The 24534-nt window shown below is 41.1% G+C and overlaps 1 protein-coding gene and 1 long non-coding RNA gene across 6 annotated transcripts in view; one reads left to right on the top strand and one right to left on the bottom strand.

Annotated features, from left to right (window-relative positions):
* Positions 1-10821, bottom strand: part of MAP3K7 (mitogen-activated protein kinase kinase kinase 7) — a 47546-nt gene extending 36725 nt beyond the window's left edge. For 3 of the 5 annotated variants that reach the window (XM_051613255.1, XM_051613256.1, XM_051613257.1), the window contains exon 1: positions 10196-10820. In XM_051613255.1, coding sequence (XP_051469215.1) covers positions 10196-10285 — 90 coding nt within the window. In that variant the 5' untranslated portion in view covers positions 10286-10820. Of the gene's footprint in view, positions 1-10195 lie in introns of all 5 variants that reach the window. The other 2 variants (XM_051613261.1, XM_051613259.1) reach the window with 2 other exon arrangements.
* Positions 10822-11087: 266 nt separating this feature from the next.
* On the top strand, positions 11088-14803 carry LOC127382104 (uncharacterized). Its single transcript, XR_007888882.1, has 2 exons — positions 11088-12858; positions 14344-14803. It is a non-coding gene; the product is annotated as an uncharacterized LOC127382104 (long non-coding RNA).
* Positions 14804-24534: the final 9731 nt, after the last annotated feature.

Genomic DNA, 24534 nt, shown 5'->3' with positions numbered 1-24534 from the left:
TTATTTTGGAAGGAAAAACACACTTTCCCAAAATTACAAAGCTCTTCACTAGAAAGTCAGTTATTTATGAGTTCTTTATCCAATAAAAGAGGGAAAAGATTTGGGGTGGGGAGGAAGGAGCAATTTTCAGAATTAAAATATAAACATCATTAAAGGACCCACAAAATGCTCCAACATTGCATCCACATTATAAATAGTACACTGATTCTTCAAGGTTCACTACTGAATTCACCCTTTAGCAGGGTGGTTTCTCAAAAGGGAAGTGTGATTTATAGGAGAATAGTGAATAAGCATACACATCCAATGCTGAAACAATGCAATCTGCCTGCAGCTCATCCTTTCAGGAAATAACATTTAATAATTTTATCTCGTTTTTTTTTTAGATGGCCCCAAATATTGTAATGATCTGGAAGGTAAATGAAGAGTGCTGATCCAGGGAAGCCAACTTGGTAGCCAGGAATGTACAAGACTGTACTTGTCAAGGCTCCATGTCAAAGCAAGCTGACTATCATGTATGTAAACCACGCTTGGGTTAGGTTCTCACTACACCCTTTTCAATAGTGAAGCTGATTTCCCTTGAGAAGGGGGTAGATAAGGCTGTGGGTGCATAGCTCAAGGCTGCATAGCTCAAGACCTGCTAAACACATTAAAGTCTGCAATCAAGGATCAATTTGAAGAGGGCAAAATATACACATTAAAAAAATAGTCAGGATTTTGCATTAAGAACTATGAGAAAAGAAGCACGCTCAATATTTTTGTAAGGTTACATATGGATATGAGAGACAGCTGCCCAGGAATGGTGATCAATGGCATTTTCCTCTTCTGGTTTCCCTAATACACGCAAAGAAGGATTTTTCTCTTTTACACTGTGCATCATGCACTTAGCCTTTCAGGATCTCCTGGATTCTCACCCTCCCCAACAAGTGGTTCACAGACTGAGTCTACCACAAGATACCCACAGCAGACCCACAGAACATGCCCCATGTAAAAAAGGACCTATTAATTGTAACCTTCTCCCCCAGCTACAATAGGGCCTTGGCTCTTAACATAATGAAACATAAACCAACTACTTTCTTGCTACAATTGATATTGGAAACATCAACCCATATGAAGGAGTCAAGCAGCCTACAAAAATAGCACATCTAAACAAATTGGAAACAGTGAGTCACCTGAAGGCATAAAAGTCCCCAAGAGACTCCCTTGACATTTCCACTTCTCTCTCAGACCACATCTTAAACAAAATTGCCCAATTTCTTGGGGCTGGCAGGCCCCCCACCTTCTTCTACTGGCAGAAGAGAGTTGTGCATTATAACCCCTCTACACATCTCACACAGCACCATGACCAGACTTACAGTTTAAGAAAAATGTCATCAGTTTTGTGTCTGCCTTAAGTTTGCATTTCACAGAACTGCTGATTTACTGAGCATGTGGAAATAATCCACTGTGCAGGCGTGCGTAACTCAGCCTGCTCACACCTGAGAATGACTAAGGACAGACAATTAACGAGAGAAGGATACCACAGAGCAACCTGGACAGGATGAACTGCACTGGCAGCAGCAATTCACAGGCATCTGCTCCCTTATAATACTGGGGAACCCAAACTAGTCAGGTAACAGGGAAGAACTCTTCCCACTACTTAGGGAAAAGGAGGCATGCATATGATGATTTGTCCTAGCTGGATACAATTGGCACAAGGCTGACAGAGATTCATTTTACAAGGCTCCTTTGTTCCATCTGCCTTTTCTTTTTCATTATTTTTGACTATGGCACTCTTACATTTAATCAGTGATACTGAAAACAAATTGCTATTTGAAAACAGTGCATATATGTCAGTTAAAAAAATTGGTCTCAGATACATCTGATAAAATGTAATGAAGCAATCTGAAATGGCATACTGTTCCCCTGAAGATAAATCCATTACTGTTTGCAAGTTTAATATGAAAAATTTGTTAATGTATTTCCAGTTCTCATACTAGAAAAACCATTATTTTTCAATTTTGCCATATTTTAAAATACCATTTCTGTTCAATGAAGAAAGATAAATGAATGTACTAATCAATGCGAAGTTTTTACACTGTGCCATGAATGTCACAATATTTGTGCTCTAGTAGAAAAATGGAATAAATTCCAAGAACCAGATGCACTTTATGAAGTCCTGATGATTACAGAAAAATATTAAAATAATAAAATCAGTCCCAGGCACCAAAAGGAGGAGTTTACCAGGCAATCTGTATCTTAATTATGTAAGAGAAAGCTTTGAGAGACCATCAAATATATAAATGTAATGGCTGGTGAAAAGAGTTTGATAAATGACTATGCAGTCAAGGTTTCATAACAATTTATCAGTGACTTGGTGCCTGCTTAGGCAGAGGGCTGAACTTGAGAAGAGGACACGAATGCACTGAATATTTACCTAGGATACAGAGAAAACAGAGAAGAGCTGATCCTCCATTAAAGCAGCTCAGTCTCTTGGATAGCACATGAAAGGAGTAATCATCAGAAGCAATGACAGATCTGATACAAACCTAACATTTACCATATGTGAAAGCCCAGTATGTTGTTCCTACTTAATCTAGAAGTATCTTACTTGTAAAAACATCCTTTACAATTGACAGAATAGTGTTTGTGGTGGATTCCACTTACATGTAATTTTTTTCCTTTAAGTTTTCACTGAACTTATCCTTTAAAGGAATGAGTCTTAGAATTTGTCAAAACAGTTTAAACATTATGTAGTTTCCTTCAACACTGTGTGCTGGAACTAAGTAACTTAATAGCACAGGAGGGAGGTGCTGTCTGAACTTCAGTTTCTTCTTGCTCATTCCTTCTTGTCCCCTGCTGTTGGTGCCACACCATATGTTTGGGCAGTAGTGCATATTCTGAATTATATGAAGCACAGTTAATGGAATTATTGACACAACAATCAATAAACAGAAGTTGATCTGTAGCACTGTGTATGTTTGGAAAATGATCTAAAAATAAACACATTCTTTTGGTAAAAGATTTTATCCCTTTAAATATCTTCTAGGAGAAACAAGGAAAATATAGGGCAGATGACACATTCAGAAATAGAATACTAGTGCTACTACTTTTCCACAGAATAGAATTAAGTTTATCAAAACCACTCAGTAGGTGACACAGACACATTTTAAACTGGCAAAAATGCTTAAAGAGCTTTAAAGATTTAAAAGGATATGCAAATTGATTCCTCTCCCTGTAAAATTCATACCAGCAAGAAGTTTTACTGGTATGTTTTAGTACACGACAAAGTGACACGGTGAAAGAGAGTGCCATTTGCATGTTTTCCAGATAATGTATTTGGAGTCTTATTTAAAGAATATGAAGCATACAAGATCCCTGGAACAAACATTACCTCTGCCTCTGTGTACAAATAGTATCAAATGCTGTACATAAACAAAGATACATGATACTGACTTGTGAATATGTAGACTATATTGACTGTTAAGTATGTAGACTAGAAATCACGCAGGAAATAGAGACTGCAGATATGTTAAGCCCTCAAGCATGCATTTTGTCCCAAGGGATGTGACCAACAATTCACCCCCTTCACAGTAAAACAAGAAAAATGTATCTCTGCTTATTCCGATGTGCCTTATTCCCCTATCAAATGTCAAAACTTCTCAAGAATTTATTTCAACTTTGCATTAACTGCACAGGTTTTCTATCCACTCAAAAATATAAAGATAGAAAATTTTCACCTCCATTCATGACACTTCCATGGTACTGCATAATGGATACCTAGTGCTTTTCCTTCTAAAAAACCCCACCTTGCTGGATATGTAAGACAGCAATAAAACGTAGCTCCCTGGTTAGTAGATGTAGTATTCTCTGAAGAATTCTCTTCATAACTTGCAGTATCTACATGACATGTTTGTTTACAATTTTGGGAAGCAAAAAAAAAAAACCCCTCAATAAAACTTGTGTTTCCAACCCGACAGCTTTCTCTAAATTATCTTCAGTATCTACTTCCCTTGCGTTCTTGGTATATCTGCAAGTGAAAGAAGTGAAAGGTTTATGCCTACTGAACTTTTGGATCTCTCAAGCTTCAGACACAATTAAAGACACAGCAGGAAAAGAATTTAAAAAATTAAAATTAAAATAAAAAAACGGATGTTCTACAACGCTTAGTAAAAAGAGTAAATATAGTAAAACCTATATTTTTAAATATAGTTGCTTCTATTCTTCTGCCAGAGTTCCAGCAGTACCAATAAAACACACCAATATTTTCAGTTTTCACACCTCTGCCCATAAGACACAAAGAAAGCATATAGATTAAAAAAAGAGAAGTACCAAAGAAGCTATGAACAACAGTTTACAGCCCCTAAAAATATGTGTACATTTTCTATCATTCATTCAACCAGTCTCAAATTCCAACTTTCGTTCCTCTGTGTGTGCTATGCTTTATTAAGCAGGTTGAAGCAAATCGGCCCCATGCCACAAATGACTGTGACCAATACCCTGGCAGCACTTTTAGGAAGGAGTTCAGATCTGCCAATTCTTACAGCTACATTCTTTGACTCGCTAAGTTTATTTGTACCGGTGCTCAACCCGATTCTAAATGTTGCTGTCCCCTTTCTGGGATTCATACAGCAATGACAAAACCCTAAAACAATCTCACTAAGTTTTAAGTGAACTGAATAATTTAGTTCAGATTTAGTTTCCAAGTTTCAACTTTAAAGTTACATAAAACACCAAAGGAAAAGAGTATTTCTCAATGGAAAGGTCAGTTATTAAAAAACAACTTTTATTAATAAATATACATAACTGCTGCTTGCCACAATCTAATACAGTTGGTCCATATTTAGGGCATCATCTGTTAGAGCTGCACAACACTGTATAGTTAGGAGTGACTTGGCTATCTGAACTTACATCTAAGGAATCATTCTTTTTTCAGCTTCTTCACAACATGTTTATGGAGAATCAAAGTACCATCATGTACGTTTCTAAAACAACAGGTATGTTCAGAAATTCTTCCTTTGCTCTAGATACACAACCAACCCTCTTTGCATTTTGATAGCTCAGTCCTTCTAAGAAATGCAGGCATTTCAAGCTAAGATAACAGTTTATCAGGTTATGCTTTCATTCCAGTTTCTTACATACTGATAGTCTTTTATACATCTGTCTCAAGAACTGAACTCATTTTAACTACAGTAATGAAAAACATGAACAAAATACATGTCTTGATGTTACACTAAGAATCAATCTCTTCTGTTACAGCAATGAACAGGAGATTCTAGTTTTAGACACAAAATGCTGCGTAACGAGGCACTCAGGGTAAAAGACCACAACACTAGTTGGGTTTGTGGGGCTGTCTAAAATTACTCATCTTTAAAAATATAATAATTCAGCAGCCAGTAAATTACTGCTAGAATCTACTGGGCGGCATAAATAAGGGACAAACGAAGCTTGTTCTACAGTTTTAGGGTTTTTTTCTTAGGGAAAAGCCCCCCCCTCCCCATTTTTGAGAGCAGTTACACTATCCCTCAGTTGCGACCTTAGCTGCTGCGTTAGACGTGGAACTTTATATTATCTGATAAAAAGACATCTTGCTTTCATCACTGGAATGGAAGAGCCTGTAAGGTTTCTTTCCCACGCATCCTTTATGAAGTAAAATGTATGTTTATTTTACAGGACATAAATTGATTCATTGAATAAGTCTGCATGTGTAGAAATAACTGTAAAGTCTAATATTAACACTTTAAGCAGCTTATTAGCCATCTTCTAACACTTGCTGCACACTAAATTTCACCCAAGAGACATTGGCATTGTGTAACTTCCACTATAAATTCACTCTCCAGCTGACACTTCAGCTATTTTCCTATCTAGATTAATGGAAGAGAATCTTCCACAGACATAACTAACCAACATTTAAATAGTGGTATGGACGAAATCAGAAATGTATTTAGAGTAAAATCACAGAAAATTCTGGCACACATTTTCACCATGGACTAATTTTTTGTCTTTGCTTCTGGATGTCTGGCTTTGCCCCTCGAGGGCTTACTGTCTGAAAAAGGCTGAGAAATTGTAGACGTGGCTGAGTTTAACCCAATTCCTCATGACCACCCTTGGCTCTTGAGAACCAAGCCTTCTGCTCTCGTGTCAAATGTCTAAGAGTATTCTTCAGATTTCAAATCACACCTGCAATTCTTATCCAAACTTCTTCCAATTTTGCAGACTAGTATTCTACAACTGGACACAACCCTCCAGGGGGTAAAAACAACAGAGGAAGTAACAATTCAGCATTCAGCAGCAGCTTATGCAAATCCACCTTAACTTGTAATATAATGGACATTATTGGTCACTGCATCTCACTAACTTTTTAAAAGTTAACTACCATAAAGGTGAGCAAAAAATAGTTGCCTCACTGCATTCCTCATTCTCTTGTGTCTGAACTGCTCTGTTCCATAACTGCACGGAACACAGTTCTCAGTATACTTCTGAAACGTTAATGAAGTTATTCAACTGTTGCAAAAATGTCTGAGGTAGGTGAACCTGCATCTCCTTACTTGTTGGCATCTTCAGTAGGTTTTCTAATATAAATATTTAGAAAGCTTTCCTGTTCATCTTAATTCTGAGGGGACTGAGGGTAAAGTCTTCTTTAACTACTGTTGCCCAAAGAGATTGTTGAAAATAAATGTCAGTTTATCATACACTTTATCAGTAGAGTGTTATAAACAACAGTTTTCAAATAAGTTCCACTTTTAGACTGTTCAAAAGTAACTTGTGACTACACAAACATAGTAATGATTTCCAACCTGGCTAAATGAGACGGTAACTGGGGAGGCCACAGCATACATGACCAGACATGCATCTTCTGGCTGTGCAATCTAAGGCATACACAAATCATGTGATGGAGAGGGCTCTGCTTTGGTCATGTATGGGACTGTTATCAAGTTACGTGATGGAGGAAGGGCTGTGGGATTTTCAGGAAAGAGTGGCAGGGAGCAGGTTGCCAGAACAACTGAAAACCAAAGTCTGTCCATTGCTCAGATGTGAAAGTTCCTCTGGGAAGAAGACACAGCAGTATTTAGGCTAGATTTAAACATGACATTTTAAAATAGGGCTATTAAGCTTTCTATTGTTAACTTTCTTTCAGTTATATTAAGTTTTCAGATAAATTCTGTAGTATCATTTATTCAGTTTCTAATTATTTGCTTATCTAATAGGTGAAAACTTAAGACATTGTCAGAGCCAAAAGTTTGCATGGTAGTGTAGGGAACATTTCTATTGAACCCAAGTTTTAAGTAGTTTTTCCCCTTCTGGTTTTGAAGATGTTCCCATAGTGTCACAGATTTTCATTTGACTACAACTAATTAATAATAATGATCTCTGTATTTTACTTCAATCTGAGCACTTTAAATAATGAAAAGGCAGCTTGAAGTTGGAGACATGTTTGACTGGAGGGAAGTAACAGTACAGTAAGTCACGTGCATGGTAGTCAAAACAAAATATGCTATTTTCTTGATACTATAGAGTCCAGTCAAACCTAAATGAAAGAGCACTTACAGATTTTGCATTTATTAGCAAGGACTCAGGGCCTGCAAGTATTCCAGAACTTCAATATCTATTAATAAACCAGTGGCAGAGTGGGACTGCTATCTGCTGACAAGACAGCCTTGATAATACAACAGCAAAGCTATGATTATACCAAGCATTCGAGTTCCCAGTGTAGATCTCCTGACACTCTATCAAAAGTTTGCCAGCATTTTAAAATCTGACCATTTTGAGTTCTTACAGCCATTTAGAAATCCTTGAAAACTTCAGAGACTGATGAAGTGAGAGCAGAGAAAATCCTCAGTAATGATGTATGTTTTGCTATGACTGCAAAGTCGACTGCACCAAAAATGCATCATGGATACGAGGTCAACCACATTTGAGAACAAGGTCTAAGTATGATCTCTAATTCATCTGTTTTATTGTAAGGTAGATCTTGTGTCTTCCTTTGTGTGATGACATTTAAACTGTCTTCAGCACTATGCTATCTCCACTGCCTGTAAGAATTTCTGGTAGGACAGGTACACTGAGTATAATGCAAAATGCTACAGCTGTTGTCATCAGATTTTTCCATGGGGAGAACACTTTATCAGAGCTCCCCTGCTTGTTTTGTCATCTCCAACAGAGATACTGCTTGGAGGATAATGCAACAACCACATTAAATAAAGCACAAATAACTGCTTAGGCTTTTTCTCCAGGTACATTGCTGTTGTGTATAGTCCTGTCTCAGCAGGTGCTAGGCCTGTATGTAGCACGCAGACAAGCTCCGAACACTCAACATTACAATGATAAATTCTAGTGACACTAATTACACACTATGCAGCTCTGCATTTCCTACATGTAAAATAGCAATATAATCCTTGCTAACAGCCTTCCCAAGAGTGTCTAAGGATTAAAGATTTCTGTAGCATTTTATTCATTCAAAGTACTATGTATAACATATTAGCTGTGCTAGTCACTTGTGTGAGCCTCCACAGGACACCTTTTCATGATGGATAAACTCCTATCAACTTTATTTTCTTCTTTGGGTAAGAAAAGCCATTTCTCCCAAGGCATGTGATATGATCCCTGTCCATTAGTAAGTGCTGCAAAAAGGTCAGTGTCTTATCAAATACAAAAATACTTTCAGCTCCTGAACAACATAACATTTTCTCACATTGGAAAAGTTAAACACATAAAGGGAAGAGAAACAATTGGACCTACAGAGTAAAAAAAAATCTTGAGGAGTAGCATATTCATAGAAAGGGGAAAAGTGAGTTTTTTGGGAAACACTAGCTTCTGAGATTTCCCCATGTCTGCTATGGTGAAAGCCAAAATTATCACAACACTACATGAAAACATGACACCTGGTCTTCTATGAAAACATTGCAGATTTTATGTTCTGTGAACTCTCTCAGGCCTCATGAGCCCAGCGTAATAATTCTGAACAAACCAGTACCTAGCAAGTCTCTTTAAAAACATATGACACTGGTTGTCACATCTATGCAAGCTACTACACAAACCTAAATTCACCTCCACATAAACTCTTTAAGAAAAAGAGGGTAACTATGACTGGAAAAGAAAGATGTTTATCTACAAATAAAAGCACAAAGACTGTTTCAGCAGCCTTGGGTGGCTGTTGGGTCCAAGCTGGCCTCATCAAAACCAGTATGGATCTGTGTGAAGCAGCTTCATTCCTGTGGAGACATTAGCATGGGGGAAGAAAAAAATCCAACTGCAACAATATTTTTTGTGAGATTCTGAAAGTTAAATAACACTATGGTATAAACATACTTCTGAGCCCTTTGGTAAAGCACATAAGCTATCCTAGATCACAGCCATCCTACTTTTGCAGGGAACCCAGATGTATGAAAACTACATAAGAAATTGTACTTTATCCATCCCATTCCACCCTCAAGTAACTTAAGGCAATAATTTTATGATTAAACTTTCTACAGCAGAAGAAATACTTGCTTCCAACTATGCTATATGACACTTCCTGGGTAACATGCACAGGTCACAAACCAAATGTTACAGATTCATGAGCACAACACCACTAGCCTGTTAAGAAAAAGTAATTAAAAAAAGTTCTCCGAGTCCTTATGTCTAAGAGAGCTGTAAATTTAGCAAATAATTAGCACTGGTATGAGGATGAGATACACGATGATTCAGTAAGGCAGCAGAAAGCAGGGCCATGCAGAGATCCACAAGAAACACCAGAATTAACGTTCCCCTCTTGTGACAGCGTTTGACAACTGTCTTTGCCACCCATACCAAAGCGGGTGGCAAAACGGGAGGCGAAACTTTTAAAACTCCTGAATTATTTTATCCCGCTTAGACAAAACCCCACAGCACAGCACCCAGCCCCAGGGCTGGTGTCAGTAAGCTGGCACCTCGGCTCCCAGCCATACCGCCTTTGTTCTCCGGTGCCAACCTCTGCAGCATCCAGAGAAAGAACCCGCACTGAGGGGAAGAGCCGCGGGGGTCCCGGCAGCCCCGCGCACCCAGGAAGCCGGGGGCACACCCAGCTGCGCGCACCCAGCGGGGGGGCTGGCGCCGGGGAGAGCGACCCGGGGGCCCTCGGGGGCAGCGCCGGGGCCGGCGCCAGGCTGCCCCCCCCGGCCCGCCTGCAGGCCGCGCCCGGGGAGCGGGGGGGTGTCTGTGTGTGTGTGTGTGTGCGGGGAGGCCGCCCGGCCTCACTCACCTCTTCCACTTCGATCTCTTTGTAGTCAATTTCTTCGAAGTTGAGGACCGGGGGGGTTTCAATCATGTCAGCGGAGGCGGCAGCGGACATCCCTCCTCTTTCGCCTGGGGGAGGAGAGGCCAGGGGAGGCCGCAGGCGGACGGATCGGCGCCGGGCAACCGAGGGCCTGAGGCGGGACTAGGCGGGGAGCGGCGGCGGCTCTTGCCCTCCGTGCGGGCGCGGGTCGGGGCGGGCCTGGCCGAGGCGCCGCCTGGGCCGCCGCGCGGGGCGAGGCCGCATCCGCGGCGGCCGCGGGACTCAGTGGCGGCGGGCGGAGGCCCCGGCGGCGGCGGCGGCGCCGCTCCACATCCCGCGCCCTCCCGCACCCCCGCGGAGTGCCGCGCCGGCTGCCCTAGGCCGCGGCCTCTGCGGACCTTGCCAGCCGCTTCGGCCCAGCGGCCCCGGCAGAGAGGAGGGCGAGGCCCCGGGGCCGAAGCTGGCCGCCTCCGCCAGCCCCGGCGGCGGCACCAGCAGCAGAGGGGGCGAGGGGGCCGCGGCGGGGCGGGGGGAGCCGCTCAGAGCCGCGCCACGGCCGCTGACATCAGAGCCGCTTCCTGCTGCCCCGGCCGAGCAGGCGGGGGAGGGACGCCGAGCGGGGGCGGGAAGGGGAAGCGCTCCCTCCGGCAGCCGCTGCTGCTCGGGCGGCGGGGCCACGGCCTGCCGGGGCCGCCCCCGCCCCGCCCCGCCGCGCCGCCCGCTTCCGCCCGGGGAGCAGCCGCGGGCCCGGCCTCGCTTCCTGCGTTGGGGCCGGCGCTGGGCTGGCGGGCTGCGGGCTGGAAGCTGCGGTCGCGGTGCTGGCTGCCCCGGGCGGTGCTGGCTGCCCCCGGGGCGGGAGGGATGTGGCTGTCTCGGCTGGGGCGGGAGGGGCAGAGGCCGGCGGGCCTCTCTGGGCTGCGGGCAGTCGCCAGGCGGGGGCACAGGGCCCGGGCCGAGCCTGAGCTCCGTGCGGGTGTGGGGAGCACGCCTGGAGTGCTGACTGCACCTTTTCTTAATACGAGGAATATCTATGGGGGACACGCGCCTTGGGGTGGGTTTTCTCTGTGAAGGCAGCAGCGCAGCGTTGTGTGTCTTGTGCTCTTCAAACCTCTCTCGGGGGGTCGCGTGTGCAGGAGGGTGGCTGGGGAGCAGAGTGTGCATAAGCAGGTGATGTAAACACGTAGCAGTGAGGGGGTAGGACTCGGGAATGACTGTATACCTGAACTCCTCTCCACTCCCCGGTTTACAGGGATTTCAGCCGGCTTATCCAATGGCCTGTGCTTGCTTCGACTTCTGGCTGGAGCCAGCAGTGGTAAATCTCCCAGAGTGAGGCTTCAGGGCAACCCATTGCATGAAATGAGCGTTGGGATGAGCGGATATAGCTGCTGGGCTGCCCTGGGACAGCTGCGCTTTGTTGTGATGTTCAGCCTCAGAGCTGCATATAGAAAGTTACTTTATTTTACAATGCTAGTAATAGTATATAATTTTAGTACACCTAGTAAGATCTGAGGTTTTTCTCTGCTAAAATGGTACTGAATGTGCCTCACAATGAAATTTTGTAAATAGGAGATACTGCTGGTTTACAGAGTTGCCTGGGAAAGCTGCTTAATTAACTAGGAAAGAGAAGATCAAGGATGAATATGGGCAGTGACCTACTCTGGGGATGGCTCAGCTCTTGTTAGAAAAGCTTAAGTGAAAATACCTTTGTCAGAGCTACTGAGCTTTGTGACAGGCTGTCACTTCGGGTTGTGTGCTCCTCTCTTGCTTTTTTCTGTCACCTTTAGTAATTTAACCAGGATTTCCAGATGTCTAGCAACCCATAAATCCGAGGCAAGCAGTCATGGTACATGTACCAGTTTAATGTGTTGCATGCAAGATGAAACTAGTCTCCAGAACAGGTTGGATCAGTGTGATTACGTTGCCCAAGTGATCTGTGTATCTGTGGGGAGCAGACTCGTATCCTGAATTGAGTTCCGGTTACCTTTTTCTTTTCTAATATGATTTGGTCTAGAAAGATCTAAAGAGGCTTCTGTTAGACGTGGGAATGTTCCAGGTGCCAGAAAATCTGACTATAGTAGCTGCTTCCTCCAGCAATTGAATTATTCAGAACCCCTAGTTTCTCAGAGGTTGTGTTTTGGTTTGCATGTTCGTATTGTGACATGAAGTCACGCTGCACTATGTACCTAGACCTGATGGCTTCTTAAAGGAAAGCACATCACTTTTGTGTAAGCAGCTGCTACTGTCTCGGCTGCTGAGTGAGCAATCAAGCATTTTCTGGAAGATGAGCAATATAGATTTCTGAGGTATTAACAAACTGCAGGTCAGATCAAAACCAGACTCCTTTTAGATAAACTCATAGTGCTTCAGTTCTCTTAAACACTTAGAAGACTGGAATGCAGGGTAGCCAACACATAAAGTCAATTAAAGCCAAGGAACAGGAGTGAAAGAAAAAAGGATGTTTGAAAATCTGTCACTGCTGTTTTTGATGGCTAGTTGCAATTTTGAGTGTGGTATCAGGCAGAAATCTGATCTTAAAACTTACCCTTTTCTTTCTTTTTTATTTTTTTTTTTTTTTTTTTTTTGGACATGTATGTTGTGCATTGGACAACTATGCGAACTACATCAATGCTTTATAGAAAGATGGCCAGGTGGGTGGTGGTACTTTAGGTGACAGTGATTTCTAGTAAAACTAACTGAATATTTGGCTTTTTATTTCATTTCACAGACCTCTTGAGCATATATTTCATGTATATATCAGACAAGTGAGAATTGCAGGGTTTTTTTATATTTTAAGGGTGAGATTCTTCAGTTACCTTTATTTTTTTTCTTGTTGATGAGAATTAAGAGCACAGAAGAGAACATTCCAATTATACTTGGCTTGTGCGGTTCATTTAATTTTGAAAATTGATGTAGAAATATGTGTCTCAAAAATAATGAGCTCTCTCTTTGTGAAGGCACAGTCATCATCATTATCAAAATGTCACTGTTGTGAAGATCAGGTGGGGTTTTAATGATGTGGTAATTTTGTTATGTCTTTTTGTTTTCTGACTGACACAGTCTTAATTGGTTTTGTTGGGGACTGGGTATAACTTATACACCCCCAAAATAGTATATTTAAAATAATTATTCAACAAACACATTTGAAGGGTGAAGGAAAAGAAAAGCTGCATCCACCACAGGTTGTGTTAATTTTGGAGAAAAGCTGCTCTTGTGTTTAGAAGAAAAACCTAGAACCTGGGAAGCCCATGTTCTGGGTCTCAGTTGCTTGTCTCTAATGTTGGAAGAGGTTACAGTGCTGGGAACATGACCACTTAAAGACTGTTGGAAATCTGAGGATGCCACGGTCAGAGAGCACCCAAATGTTCAAACCTGAGATAAGGGCTGCAGGGCTATTTGTAGCTCCTGTCATAGAGCAGATTTAAGAGCTGTATTTTTTCAGAAGATGAGGCAATAGGTCTTGGGCAAAATAAAAAGTAAGTCTATGTGGCCAGTTTAGCCATGACTTGAGACTTAACCCTAAGTCTGCATATCTTAGCTAAAATCTATCCAACATACCTAGAATCTCACAGCTTAGAATTTGAGCGCATTTTCATGAGTACAGGCAAAGGTGCAGATTATTATCCTGGCTATGCTCTGTCCAGCTCCTGTAGAGTTACTCCATGTCACAGTTACATGAGTTTTTAATGAAAAGCAGACCAGCATTGTTTTTCTCTAACTTAATTTAGGAAAAAACTAAGTGATTTCTTCTTTCAGAAGATTTAAACTTGTATTGTATTTTCAGTATAATGCACTTTTTTCCCTAGTTGGTTAAAATAACTCATTTTAAGCAGTGGAAAAATGATACTGGAAAGTAGTGGTGGAAGGTGTTGGATGGTCTCAACAACTGGCATACCTACAACAAGAATGGTTCTATTCTTGCTTTAAGCACAGGAATAATTCGGGTGTCTGACAAGACTGACTATTTTTTCTTATTAAATAGTGTCTTGTAAATACAAATGTCCTGGTTTGAGCCAGGATGAAGCCAATTTTCCTTTTACTGATTTTTTTTTTTTCCTTCAGCAAGTTTTATTTTAACTAGTCACAGTGTGTTCTAACTAAGGCTGATGAGAGAGGAATGTTTTTGTAACTGCCAGGTCTTCAAGGTCACATCTTCACTCTGCTGGCTCAGACACTACGAGGAGATCTATGACCCCCCCTCCCCATAGGAGGCTGAGTTAGACAGACAGCAAAACTGGCCAGAGATACTCCATTCCATATATCTACGTAAGCTCAGAAGAAGGTCAGAGATCACAGAAGACAACTTCCTTCCTTCTTCTTCTTCCCTTCTCTTCTGTCCATGGCTGGCATCTGGGGAGGACTCCGTCCATCCATCGCCATCAACCCCCAGGCTCCAGCTCTCCTGACCCTCATCACTGTGCTTTCTCCAGCAGCTCTGGGATTCTTTGGAACTGTTCCCAGCTCAGGAGATGCTGTGGGAGTTGCTCGGGGTGGGGGAAGGCGAGAGGCTTTTGCACATATCTGAATATATTTGTATATAATTGTATATATTTTCATATTAGTGTTTTAATTAAAGCTGTGTAGTTTAGTTTTCAATCCAGCCAAGTCTCTCTCTTTTTCTCTCTCTCCTTCACTACCTGGGTGGGAGGAGGAGGGGATCAAGAGTCTTGTTGTTGCACTCGAGTCAAACAGTGACAACGAAGTACTGTTATTTCAAGATTATGAGAACCCTGTGTGATTAAAGACCATGATGCTAGTTGTAGTCTTGATTGCGAGTCATCCATCAGCCTCATGTTTCCTACATGTTGGAGACTGTCTGCAGAAATTAACAGGAGAGCAATAAACCTGGATGACAGTGACAAGAATTGGTGGATGAACTGTCTTGGGCATTGCCTTGCAAGTGTGAGGCCAGAGCAGGTTCCTGGTGATCAGTACTGTGGATCACACCATGAAACACATGCTGTACAAATTCAGGACCCAGCCAGGAGGGACCCCAGAGAAGCCCACTTCTTTTTTCCAGTGCAGGTAGTGAAAATATCTAATGAGAACAAATCACCATAATGATGTTGAAAGACTTCTGTTGCCTAATCCACTCTTGTCATGTAGCTCCTTTGGTTCTTGTGTTAAAGTTTCCCAAGAGCAGGCTGCAACATTCGGTGTGTCACATTTCAGTATGAATCTCACTTACTCGGCCAATTAAGTCTTGTGTTAATGGTTTGCAAACTCTTGCAAAGCAGCACAAGGACATCTGCCAAATGCACTGAGATAGCAGCCCCAACGTGCTTTGTGTTTTCTTAGTACTTCTTTATCTTTCTGGGAAGACTTCCCCACACTATGTAAAGTCTTCTGAAAAGCTATGAATTCCTTAAATTGTAGTATCCCTTATAATTTGTAATAAAATGCATATATGTATATATATATATATATATAAAAGCGCCTCGTAAAAATAAATGCATGAGCTGCTTTGCTAAATACCAAACACAACTGTATGCAAGGTGTTGTATTCACTATGGTAAAAGGAAAAAGAAGTTCTCTTGTATGAGTGTTACAGGAACTCAGATGGTCAGAATTGTTTCTGAACTGTATTTTGCCTCCTAATCTGAGGCATGTTAGATATCGCACCAAGGGAGCTAGGAAAGAGGTGTAATGTAGGCACTGTGCAGTGAGGGCAAAGTAAAGGTGAGAGGTAATATAGATGTAGTCCTGTAACCCAACTGACATGCTTCCTCCATTGCAGTTAGGAGCAACTGGGCTTGGCTGACAAAGTGGGTAGTGGGGGGAGATACTAAAAAATTTAGCACAGAAGGAGAGCGCTAATGGCACTGGATTGTCTGATCTTCAACCGAGAGGTCTGAAAGACATGTACTTGAAATTTCTGATAGAAGATGTGTCAGAAAAAGGTGGAAATGTTACCAGATAACTATGAAGTAGCAAAGGTAGTTTGAAAAGGTTAAAAAATGATCCAGGCATCTGCGTATGTGTTGGTCTGCTTGCAGTAGGCCTTAACATAAAATGTGAAGGAGAGAATAGTACAGAGCATGGAAGTAAATGGAATGAAATGTCACATCTTTTTAATCAAAGTTAGATTATCTCAGATTAACGAAAAGTCATTTTTTTGTAAATTCTGTGATATTTTTAGGCAAAGTGAATGGATAGAACTATTCTGTCTTGATTGTATTTGATATATTGTCTTGTGGGAAATTATGAAGCTGGACATGACAAGAATCATTAAAGGAACTGAAAGTGAGTAAGGAGAGTAGGGAGTAGTCAGAAGACAGTGAGGACTATCAAAAAGGAAGTATTGGAATGAAGTTACAAAGACTTTTTTTTTAAGTTTCAATTTTGAGAGCAGCATTGTTAATTTATTTAATGATGTTGCTAAGAGAATTAGGAGATTGACAGTGATTCTGATGAATCAAATTTAGATGGCATCACTAATGGAGAGGAGGGTCAGCATATCAAATGGGAAAAATTAAAAGACTCCAAGGACAAGAGAAATAAAGTTGGTAATATTTCAAATATTAGAGTGCAAGTTCCTGAATTAATTTGAGAACTTAAAACATCTTGTTGTCCTATAACAGACTTGTTGGGAAGAGAGTAAGAAGAATACGACTTGCATGTTTTAACTGGTTTTAGGAGTAGTATGAGTCTTTTAGATAATGTGCCTAGAAAAAAGTGCAAGCTTATGTATCCTGTATGATATATCCAATAAAGATATACAAGGTTATGCAGACCTCATCTGAAAGACTCTACAGTGTTGATTATCCGCTTTCCAAGAAAAATTGAGACCTAATTAGTTGCAGAGAATAGCTGCAAAGATGGTCAAGATAAGCTTGCCTCAGAAGGGAAAATAAAAAAACTTAGCATGTTTAATCCTGCAAAACAAAGACAGAGAGGATTTATGTTGCTTCTTTTTAAAGAACTGGAAACATAAATGTATTGGGGAAGTAAACAGTATGGATGGAAAAGTGATGTTTAAGCAAAAGGAAACTTCTTTTGGCACAAGAATCCTGTTCATGCATGCAGATTGAAGGTTTCTTGTCATCAGAGCAAAAGTTGCTTCACTGGATGGTGCCTGATCAGAAAAATAATTGTTAAAACTATCTCTGAGAGTGGATTACTGTATTCATTGACTAAGGAGGTATCTACCAATCATATCTTGACCAAACAAGTGCTATTAAAAGTGCAAATAATCAATTCTTCAGTGATCTTTAGCAGAGAATTGATAGAAATATGTGAGTAAGGCCTCATTCTGAAGTATGAGGTGAAGTTTGGAGGAAAGGAGGATTTTTCTTTTTTTTATTTCTTAGAGAAGGAAGATGAATCTCTTTTTCATCTTCTAAAGCTTCACACAAGACACACCAGTGGGTGGAGTACTGCAGAACACTGGAGCAATGGGTTGGAAGTAGGAGGGGAGACTGTTAATGACTTTCATCATGTAACGAGGATAAAGACTAATGTAGCCTGAGTGCATGCACACTGAGGCTTCTGTGGATGAAGAATTTGTCTTCAAAATCTTTCCATCCTAGAAGATCTATTCTGCTATTTAAATGACAAACAGGAATAGATGCTCTGTATGTTTAGCTTCTGGTTTCCTAACAGGCAGAACTGACAGAAGCAAGGAACATGTGGAGCTGTATGTCAAGTGGAAAACCTGCCCTATGAGGAAAGTCTGAAGGAGTGTGGTCTTTTTCTCCCTGGAGAAGAGGCTTAGGAGAGGACCTCATCACAGTATTCCAGTACTTGAAGGGCAGCTAAAAAGAGAATAAAGGCTCTCTTGTCTTAAAGAGGAACATGGAGAAGGCAAGGGGCAATGGATGTAAGTTGCACCCAGAGATGTTTCATCTTGATACAATAAATTATTTTTTTTTACAGTGAGAACAATCATCAACTGGGAAAAGCTCACCAGAGGGGTTCCCATCACTGAAGGTTTTCAAGATGTGATTGAACAGGATGTTAGATAATCATATCTACCCTCCCTTACCCACATGAGGTTGGACCAGATCATCTTTCAAGGTCCCTTCCAACCTGGGCTGTTTTATGTTTCTAGAATATATTTCTAATTGATATCTGAAGTCACATGTTGTATAACCAGTATGCTGGAAATCAGTGTTTTGGAAGGTACAAGAAAAACACAAGGATCTGGCTCTTTTAGAGAGTTTTTGTTAACATGCTTTACCATATGTCATTAGGATGGTATATCTTTCAAAGTATCTTAAAATTGGTCAGTCAAAATAATATGCAATCCAGATAACGTGTTTGTACCAGTGAAAGAATAAGACAAATACAATCACAGAAGGAAGTAAGCACTTTATATCATTGTATCACTTGTTTAGTAATTAAATATGGACATTTTCTTCTGATTTACTGGGAGCACAAGACACGTGGTGCTCGCAATTAAATTGATCAGATAAAGTCCCACTAAACCTGGAAGGGACAAATCACCAGCAATTTTCCTGTCCTCCCTAGAAACTTCCAGTTAGGTTGTACTTGACATTGTCAGTAACTTTTATAAAGGCAATGGTTCTTCAGGCCATTACTGTAGCCATAACAGCCAGATCAATGTAATAGATGTACTGAGCTGATTAATTTGCTAAGGCCTAATTTTTTACATGACATTAACAAGTTCTAGTATCTAAGCATATAATTTCTCAGTCAGCATAAATGTATGTATCTCTTGGTATCAGACTGGCAGGTTAGATGTTAATGACACTTCAGAGAGTTTATTCTCAGCGTAGGTCAAGCTGCTGAATGTAAAGTCGTTGTTCTTTTATACCTACTACTTCATAAATTTACTACCTGCAACAAGGCTCAATTTCTTTAAAATATGGGATAATTTTAACCTATAGATGATGCTTTCTAGTGGAGAATCCGTGCCCAAAGACGCTGAATCTTTTATGTGGGAGATGCTCTCTGTCACTCCCCTTGATGCTTTTTGACTCCTTGTGACCCACTGTTTACTGGAGCAAGGGAAGGAGTCCTAAGCATTGTTTCTTTTTTACTCAATTGATTTTTAAGTATTTTATGCAAAGTAGAACAAGAGAGGATGCAGAATGTTCAATTAATAATGCTCTAAAAGTGATATTTAACGACATCTTTGGAAGATAAATGCAAGATGAATGTTTGAATCCCCTCAGGCAGAGGAAGGATTTGAATGGTGGTCTGTTGCACAGCAACTGAACTATTAGATAAGAAGGGCTTGTAGCACTGATACTTGCTTCCCTTCCATCTGACTCTTGGTCAGTTCGGCACCGTATTTGGTTTGATCTTTCTTGCTAAAGTCCTAAACCAAGACATTAAAGATAAGCATTAAAAAAGCTGAAAATAACAGCATGCAAATGTTTCAGATCAGTGGCCAATTTGTCAAGTTGAGAAGCTTTTACTGCCTTGTGTTTTGTGTTAGAGGAGTGGAGGCACAGCTGCAAAGCTCCTTCACCAGTGCTGTGGCTACATGGGGCTCTGCAGCTCTTCTCTTGTGTCTCATTTTGGTCTGTACTGAAATGCAAAGAAATACCCCTGCCCATATCACCTCCTTCTGAAGTCAGGTGGACTGAATTCTCAAAGCCACTTAATTGACTAATTCACAGAATTGCTATAGAATTGTCATAGAATCATCATAAAAGCATTTGGGTTAGAAGGGAGCTCTAGAGGTCACCTAGTCCAATCCCCCTGCATTGATCAGGGACATCTTCAACTAAAACAGGTTGCTCAAAGCTCCATCCAACCTGACCTTGAATGTTTCCAGAGATCGGGCATCTACCACCTCCCTGGGCAACCTGTTCCAGTGTTTCACCACCTTCATTGTAAAAAATGTCTTCTTTATATGTAATTAATTTACTTTGACAAGACATGAAGGCCTGTGCCATCTTGGGAGTGTAAATCTGTGTCAGTTGGTCCCTACTTGTGAAGAGGAAGGAATAGGAATTTTTTGTAAAAAAAAAAATAAATACATAGCTCTCATGATTGTGGGGGAAAACTCCAAACATATCTGATGTTTAGATTCACAGCCAGTCTGAAGTGGTAACTTTGAGACTTACGCATTTTTTCTTTGGGTCTCTTGACCTCCCAGGCTGTGGAGCAAATACAGCTGGTGGCACAGCAGGCACACCAAGGTAACTGTGCCAGCTGATGGCAGCAGCCATAGCTCTGCATTTTGTAAAATGGTATCTCCTCCTGAGATGTGTAACACATCCACCCTGGGGGAGACTGGGGATGGACTGGGGATGAAGGGATTGAACTGGGGAGGTTTGGGGAGGCCATGACTTTGAGGTGTTGGTTTGTGGAGGCTGAGAGCACAGCGAGAGGGAGTACGCCACACCCGTTGGTTTTTCAAGTCTGTCTGCCAAGCGAAATTTGTGTATGGAGAGGAGGGGTGCTGCTGGCATTGGGAAGAAAACAGGGAAAGTGGGTCCATAAAGCATAGGATTCTAAAACAGCAGGTGGGTGCGGAAGAATTGCTCCTCGTTATGAACTCTGCCTGGAAATCAGACTGCAGTTGCTGCTACTGCTGTTGAATAAAGCTGTCCTCACTGCCCTCACTGATGATGGGACCTGAGCTGACTGTTCAGTATCCTTCCTCTGTGGGGCTTGTGGCACAATGTATGCATTATCATTCAGATCATAGTCTCCAAATGGTACGTACAGTGTGCAATGTGGGGTGTCTTATGAGGATGCAGAAATAGGAAGAAAGTCTGTAATTTGTACACTGGGCTTCAGATTCATCTCAGCATAGAATCATAGAATTATTTGTGTTGCAAGGGATCATGTAATTCAAACACTGCTGCCATGGGCAGGGACACTTTCCACTGGACCAGGTTGCTCAACCTGGCCTTGAAGGCTTCCAGGGAGGGGGCATCCACAACTTCTCTTGGCCACTTGCTCTAGTGTTTCACCATCTTCATAGTAATGAATTTCTTCCTAATATCTAATTTAAATCTACCCTCTTTCAGTTTGAAACTGTTCCCCCATGTCCTATCACTACATGCAGAATGTGATAATCTGAGAGTTAGACATCTGGTTTCCAGGGGCCTTCTTTGGTCAGTAAGAAGAGACAGGCACCTTTAGAAGGTATTTCTTCCCATCTGTTATATATGTTAGGAAGTGATGAATTGCAGTTTGGAGATGCCTCTTCTCTACTTTTCTACACAGAGCCTGTATGACAAATTCAGTTAGACACCTAGGGCTTGATTAATCTTCCCACCCAAAGCCGTCTAGTGACTCTGGAGGCCCCCAGAGATTTCTGAGACCTTCACATGGGACTGGCAAATGTGATGTAGGTCATGAGCTGAAGGTCCAGGAAGCATAGCCCGAAGAATCTGAGATGACACTACACAGGTATTTGTGGACAACTGGACTGCTTACCTCATTTCTGGTTACTTAAAGTGAGGTGAGAGGAGTCCCATCATCGGCATCTGACACCAACTCAGCTAAAACTAGTGTCAGTCTTTAATTAGAATATAGCTGCAGGTGGATCAGCCCCCAAACTCTAAGCTTCTAAATTCACAGCCTAGCTTTGTATGAAGCATAAACCTGAATACAATTTTGTTTTGTTTCTAGTGGGCTTGTTCCTGCACTGGTTTCATTAATGGGAGGTTTTCAAAAGCATGAATGCAACTAGGTTAAAACTGTTATTTTTGTATCACAAAAGAATAATAAACAACTAAGCAAAAATATCCCAAAACAATACTTCCCTCCCCCGCTGACAACATTGTGTTAAAGACTATTATATTAAAGACAATTGACACAGTTTGTCCCAATTTGACTGAACTGTTGATCTCCAGCAGAGAATACCCCAAGATGAAAGAGTGTTGCCCATTGACAAAATAAAGAGGAAAGCCTGCCTGTTCATTTGGCCAACAGTCAAACCACTTTGGAAAGCAAGAGGTAGTTGCTGTGCTTTATTAGGGGCATTAAATTCAGAGATGCCTCTGAGAAGTTATATTTGAAAGTCTGAAAATTACATTTAATAGAGCTCTTAAAATCTGATGGCTGGGCGACTGTTTCTTCTGACAGCCAGTAATTACTTAATCATACACATTTCTTTCACCATGTGAAAGAAATGGAGAAAAGCAGGTGATAGTTCCCTGTGGGCATCTGAGGATTTGATAACCTTATTTTTTCAAATTTACTGAGGAATATTACTGTCTCTAATCTCTGTATCAGTTACAGAAAAGCAATTAAAAAAGTTGTCTCAAGGATCTTGGCATTAGTTTGTTTATGTCATAGCCTTTAACTTCATGAAGCATTTTGTGGGGGTGGAATTTGACATGCCTGCTGCAATTGTTCTCTTGATTCAGTGTTACAAGAAAAATAAATTTGCAACAAATGGAAGTCAGGACAGGAATGCAAGCAAATGTAAAAGGAGGCATTTTTCTTCCAGGAAGTTTTCATATTAGACTTCTGAAGGATTTTGTCTGGAGCATGAATTCTTCAAAAAAAGTAATTTCACACTGGGAGAAATCATGCAGAGCATCCGTTGCTGGTGTCTGAGTCTGTTTAATTTGTCTTAGTTAGGATTTTGTGTTTCTATGATGAGGATTTCCCGAAACTGTGCAGTGGAAGAAGTAAATAGCGAGCCCACTTCTGTTTCCCCACAAGGTGGTACTGTGGTACTGACTATATAACTCCTGGCTCTAGTTGATTTATTTCTGTAACTCCTCTGCAGATGTTTTAAAGACAGATTTTTGTCTGTGAAGAAGACAGTTTTGATGTTAGAATCAAATTTCTTAGAGAAATGGCCTTCAGACTATTTTTTGGTGTGTTTTCTTCTCGTAACTTTTTGTTTCAGTAAAAATAGATTTTACTGCAAGTTGTGATTTTCAGAAAAACTCCATTATTGCTGTTTGGAGTTTTTCACCTTTTATTGCATTTTTTAAACCTAATCAGTCTATGTCAGACGCCCTTGTTTTTGAAACTAAAACAATAACTCTTGTTAGTTTATTCAGAAATTAATGTCCTTTCCCCCCCTCTTTAGTTACATATAAATGAAGAGGCACCTACAATTAATTACAGAAATGAAAATAAATTTAAAACATTAAATATTCAGGACAATGTATTTTCCCTCCTGAAAACAGACCTAACCACTACCAAGCACAGAAACAAAGCATAATTAAGTTCTTAAATGAATCTCTGTGGCAGTACATGGGGTTCTTGCAGTTGCTTGTGGAGGTCTGTAAGATCTATGGTGAGCAGCTCCATGGGTTTGCACATCCATCATTGCATTGAGAACCTGCATAATTTCCGTGGTCGTGTCTATAGGCTACATTAGTTTATAGCTCATTTTAGGAGAAGACTTAAGGCTAGAGTAGAGGCCTGAGCAATATTTTGGGGTCTGCTGGCAGTTACATGGTCAGCACAGTCCTTGGCAGAACTTTGACACAGGACACCAAGTGCTCCCTTAGACACATTATCAGGGTTTGACTGTAGCTGATGCTTTATGCAGAAGAGAGTTACGCTGTGTTGATACGTGCCATGCAGTAATTATTGGCCTCAGGACCAGAAGACAGGCTGTGTTTCACTTTATTCACCAGTATCTGTGTAGGCACAAAGACCCACTGAATTATGCTTCTGCTCCAAGCTAAGCATCTGCTCAGGCAGGTTTGGGGCTGCTCGGTTTTAGAACCCTGAACTCCTATTTTTATGATCTAGCTTTTACATCCAGTATTTTTCTGTGTGTGGTCTGTTTCTATTCACCTAATGTACATGGTCACACCATGGATACCCTGAAAAATCAGCTACTCTACAGACGTTGGTCATACACAGTATGAAGTGTGATGCACAATCTATAGTTAAAAGTGTGTGTGTGAGACACAGCAAAATGGTGTCCAGATATATAAAATTAAGCTATTTAATGCATTTGGAGGCTCACATTTGAATGTTACTTAAAAGTATACTAGAAAACAGTGATCTATGCCCTATTTAGTGATATGTAATAGCTTTTTCAAAAATATGTTATTTAATTTTCTATGCAGAGCTATACATTTGAGAGCTGAGTGTGACTATTATCTTTCAAAACTCCATTTCAAATAGGATCCCAGTCCATGTGTGTCACGGTGGACCCAGGATTACAACATGACTCAGACAAGTGATAGATATCCCAGGCAGGTCCTGAATTAAAGGGGTGCATCCATGTGACATGATGCAATCATTTTTTGAGGCAGAGTGAATGCCTTGAGTCCACAAGCAGTCTAGCAGGCCTTGTTTGCCAAGGTCCAGAGCCTGCCCTTCATCACCTTTAGGTCAGAGGATAGAGCTGGTCATGTTGAGGTGAAAACAAGAGAGAAGATACTCCTCTTTTTAGGAATATGTGACTTCCCAACACTGAGAAG

This window comes from Apus apus, chromosome 3 (genome assembly GCF_020740795.1).
Source record: "Apus apus isolate bApuApu2 chromosome 3, bApuApu2.pri.cur, whole genome shotgun sequence".
NCBI classification, from domain to species: Eukaryota; Metazoa; Chordata; class Aves; order Apodiformes; family Apodidae; genus Apus; species Apus apus.
Note: the sequence above shows the minus strand (reverse complement) of the source record. Positions and strands in the feature narration are given on the sequence as shown.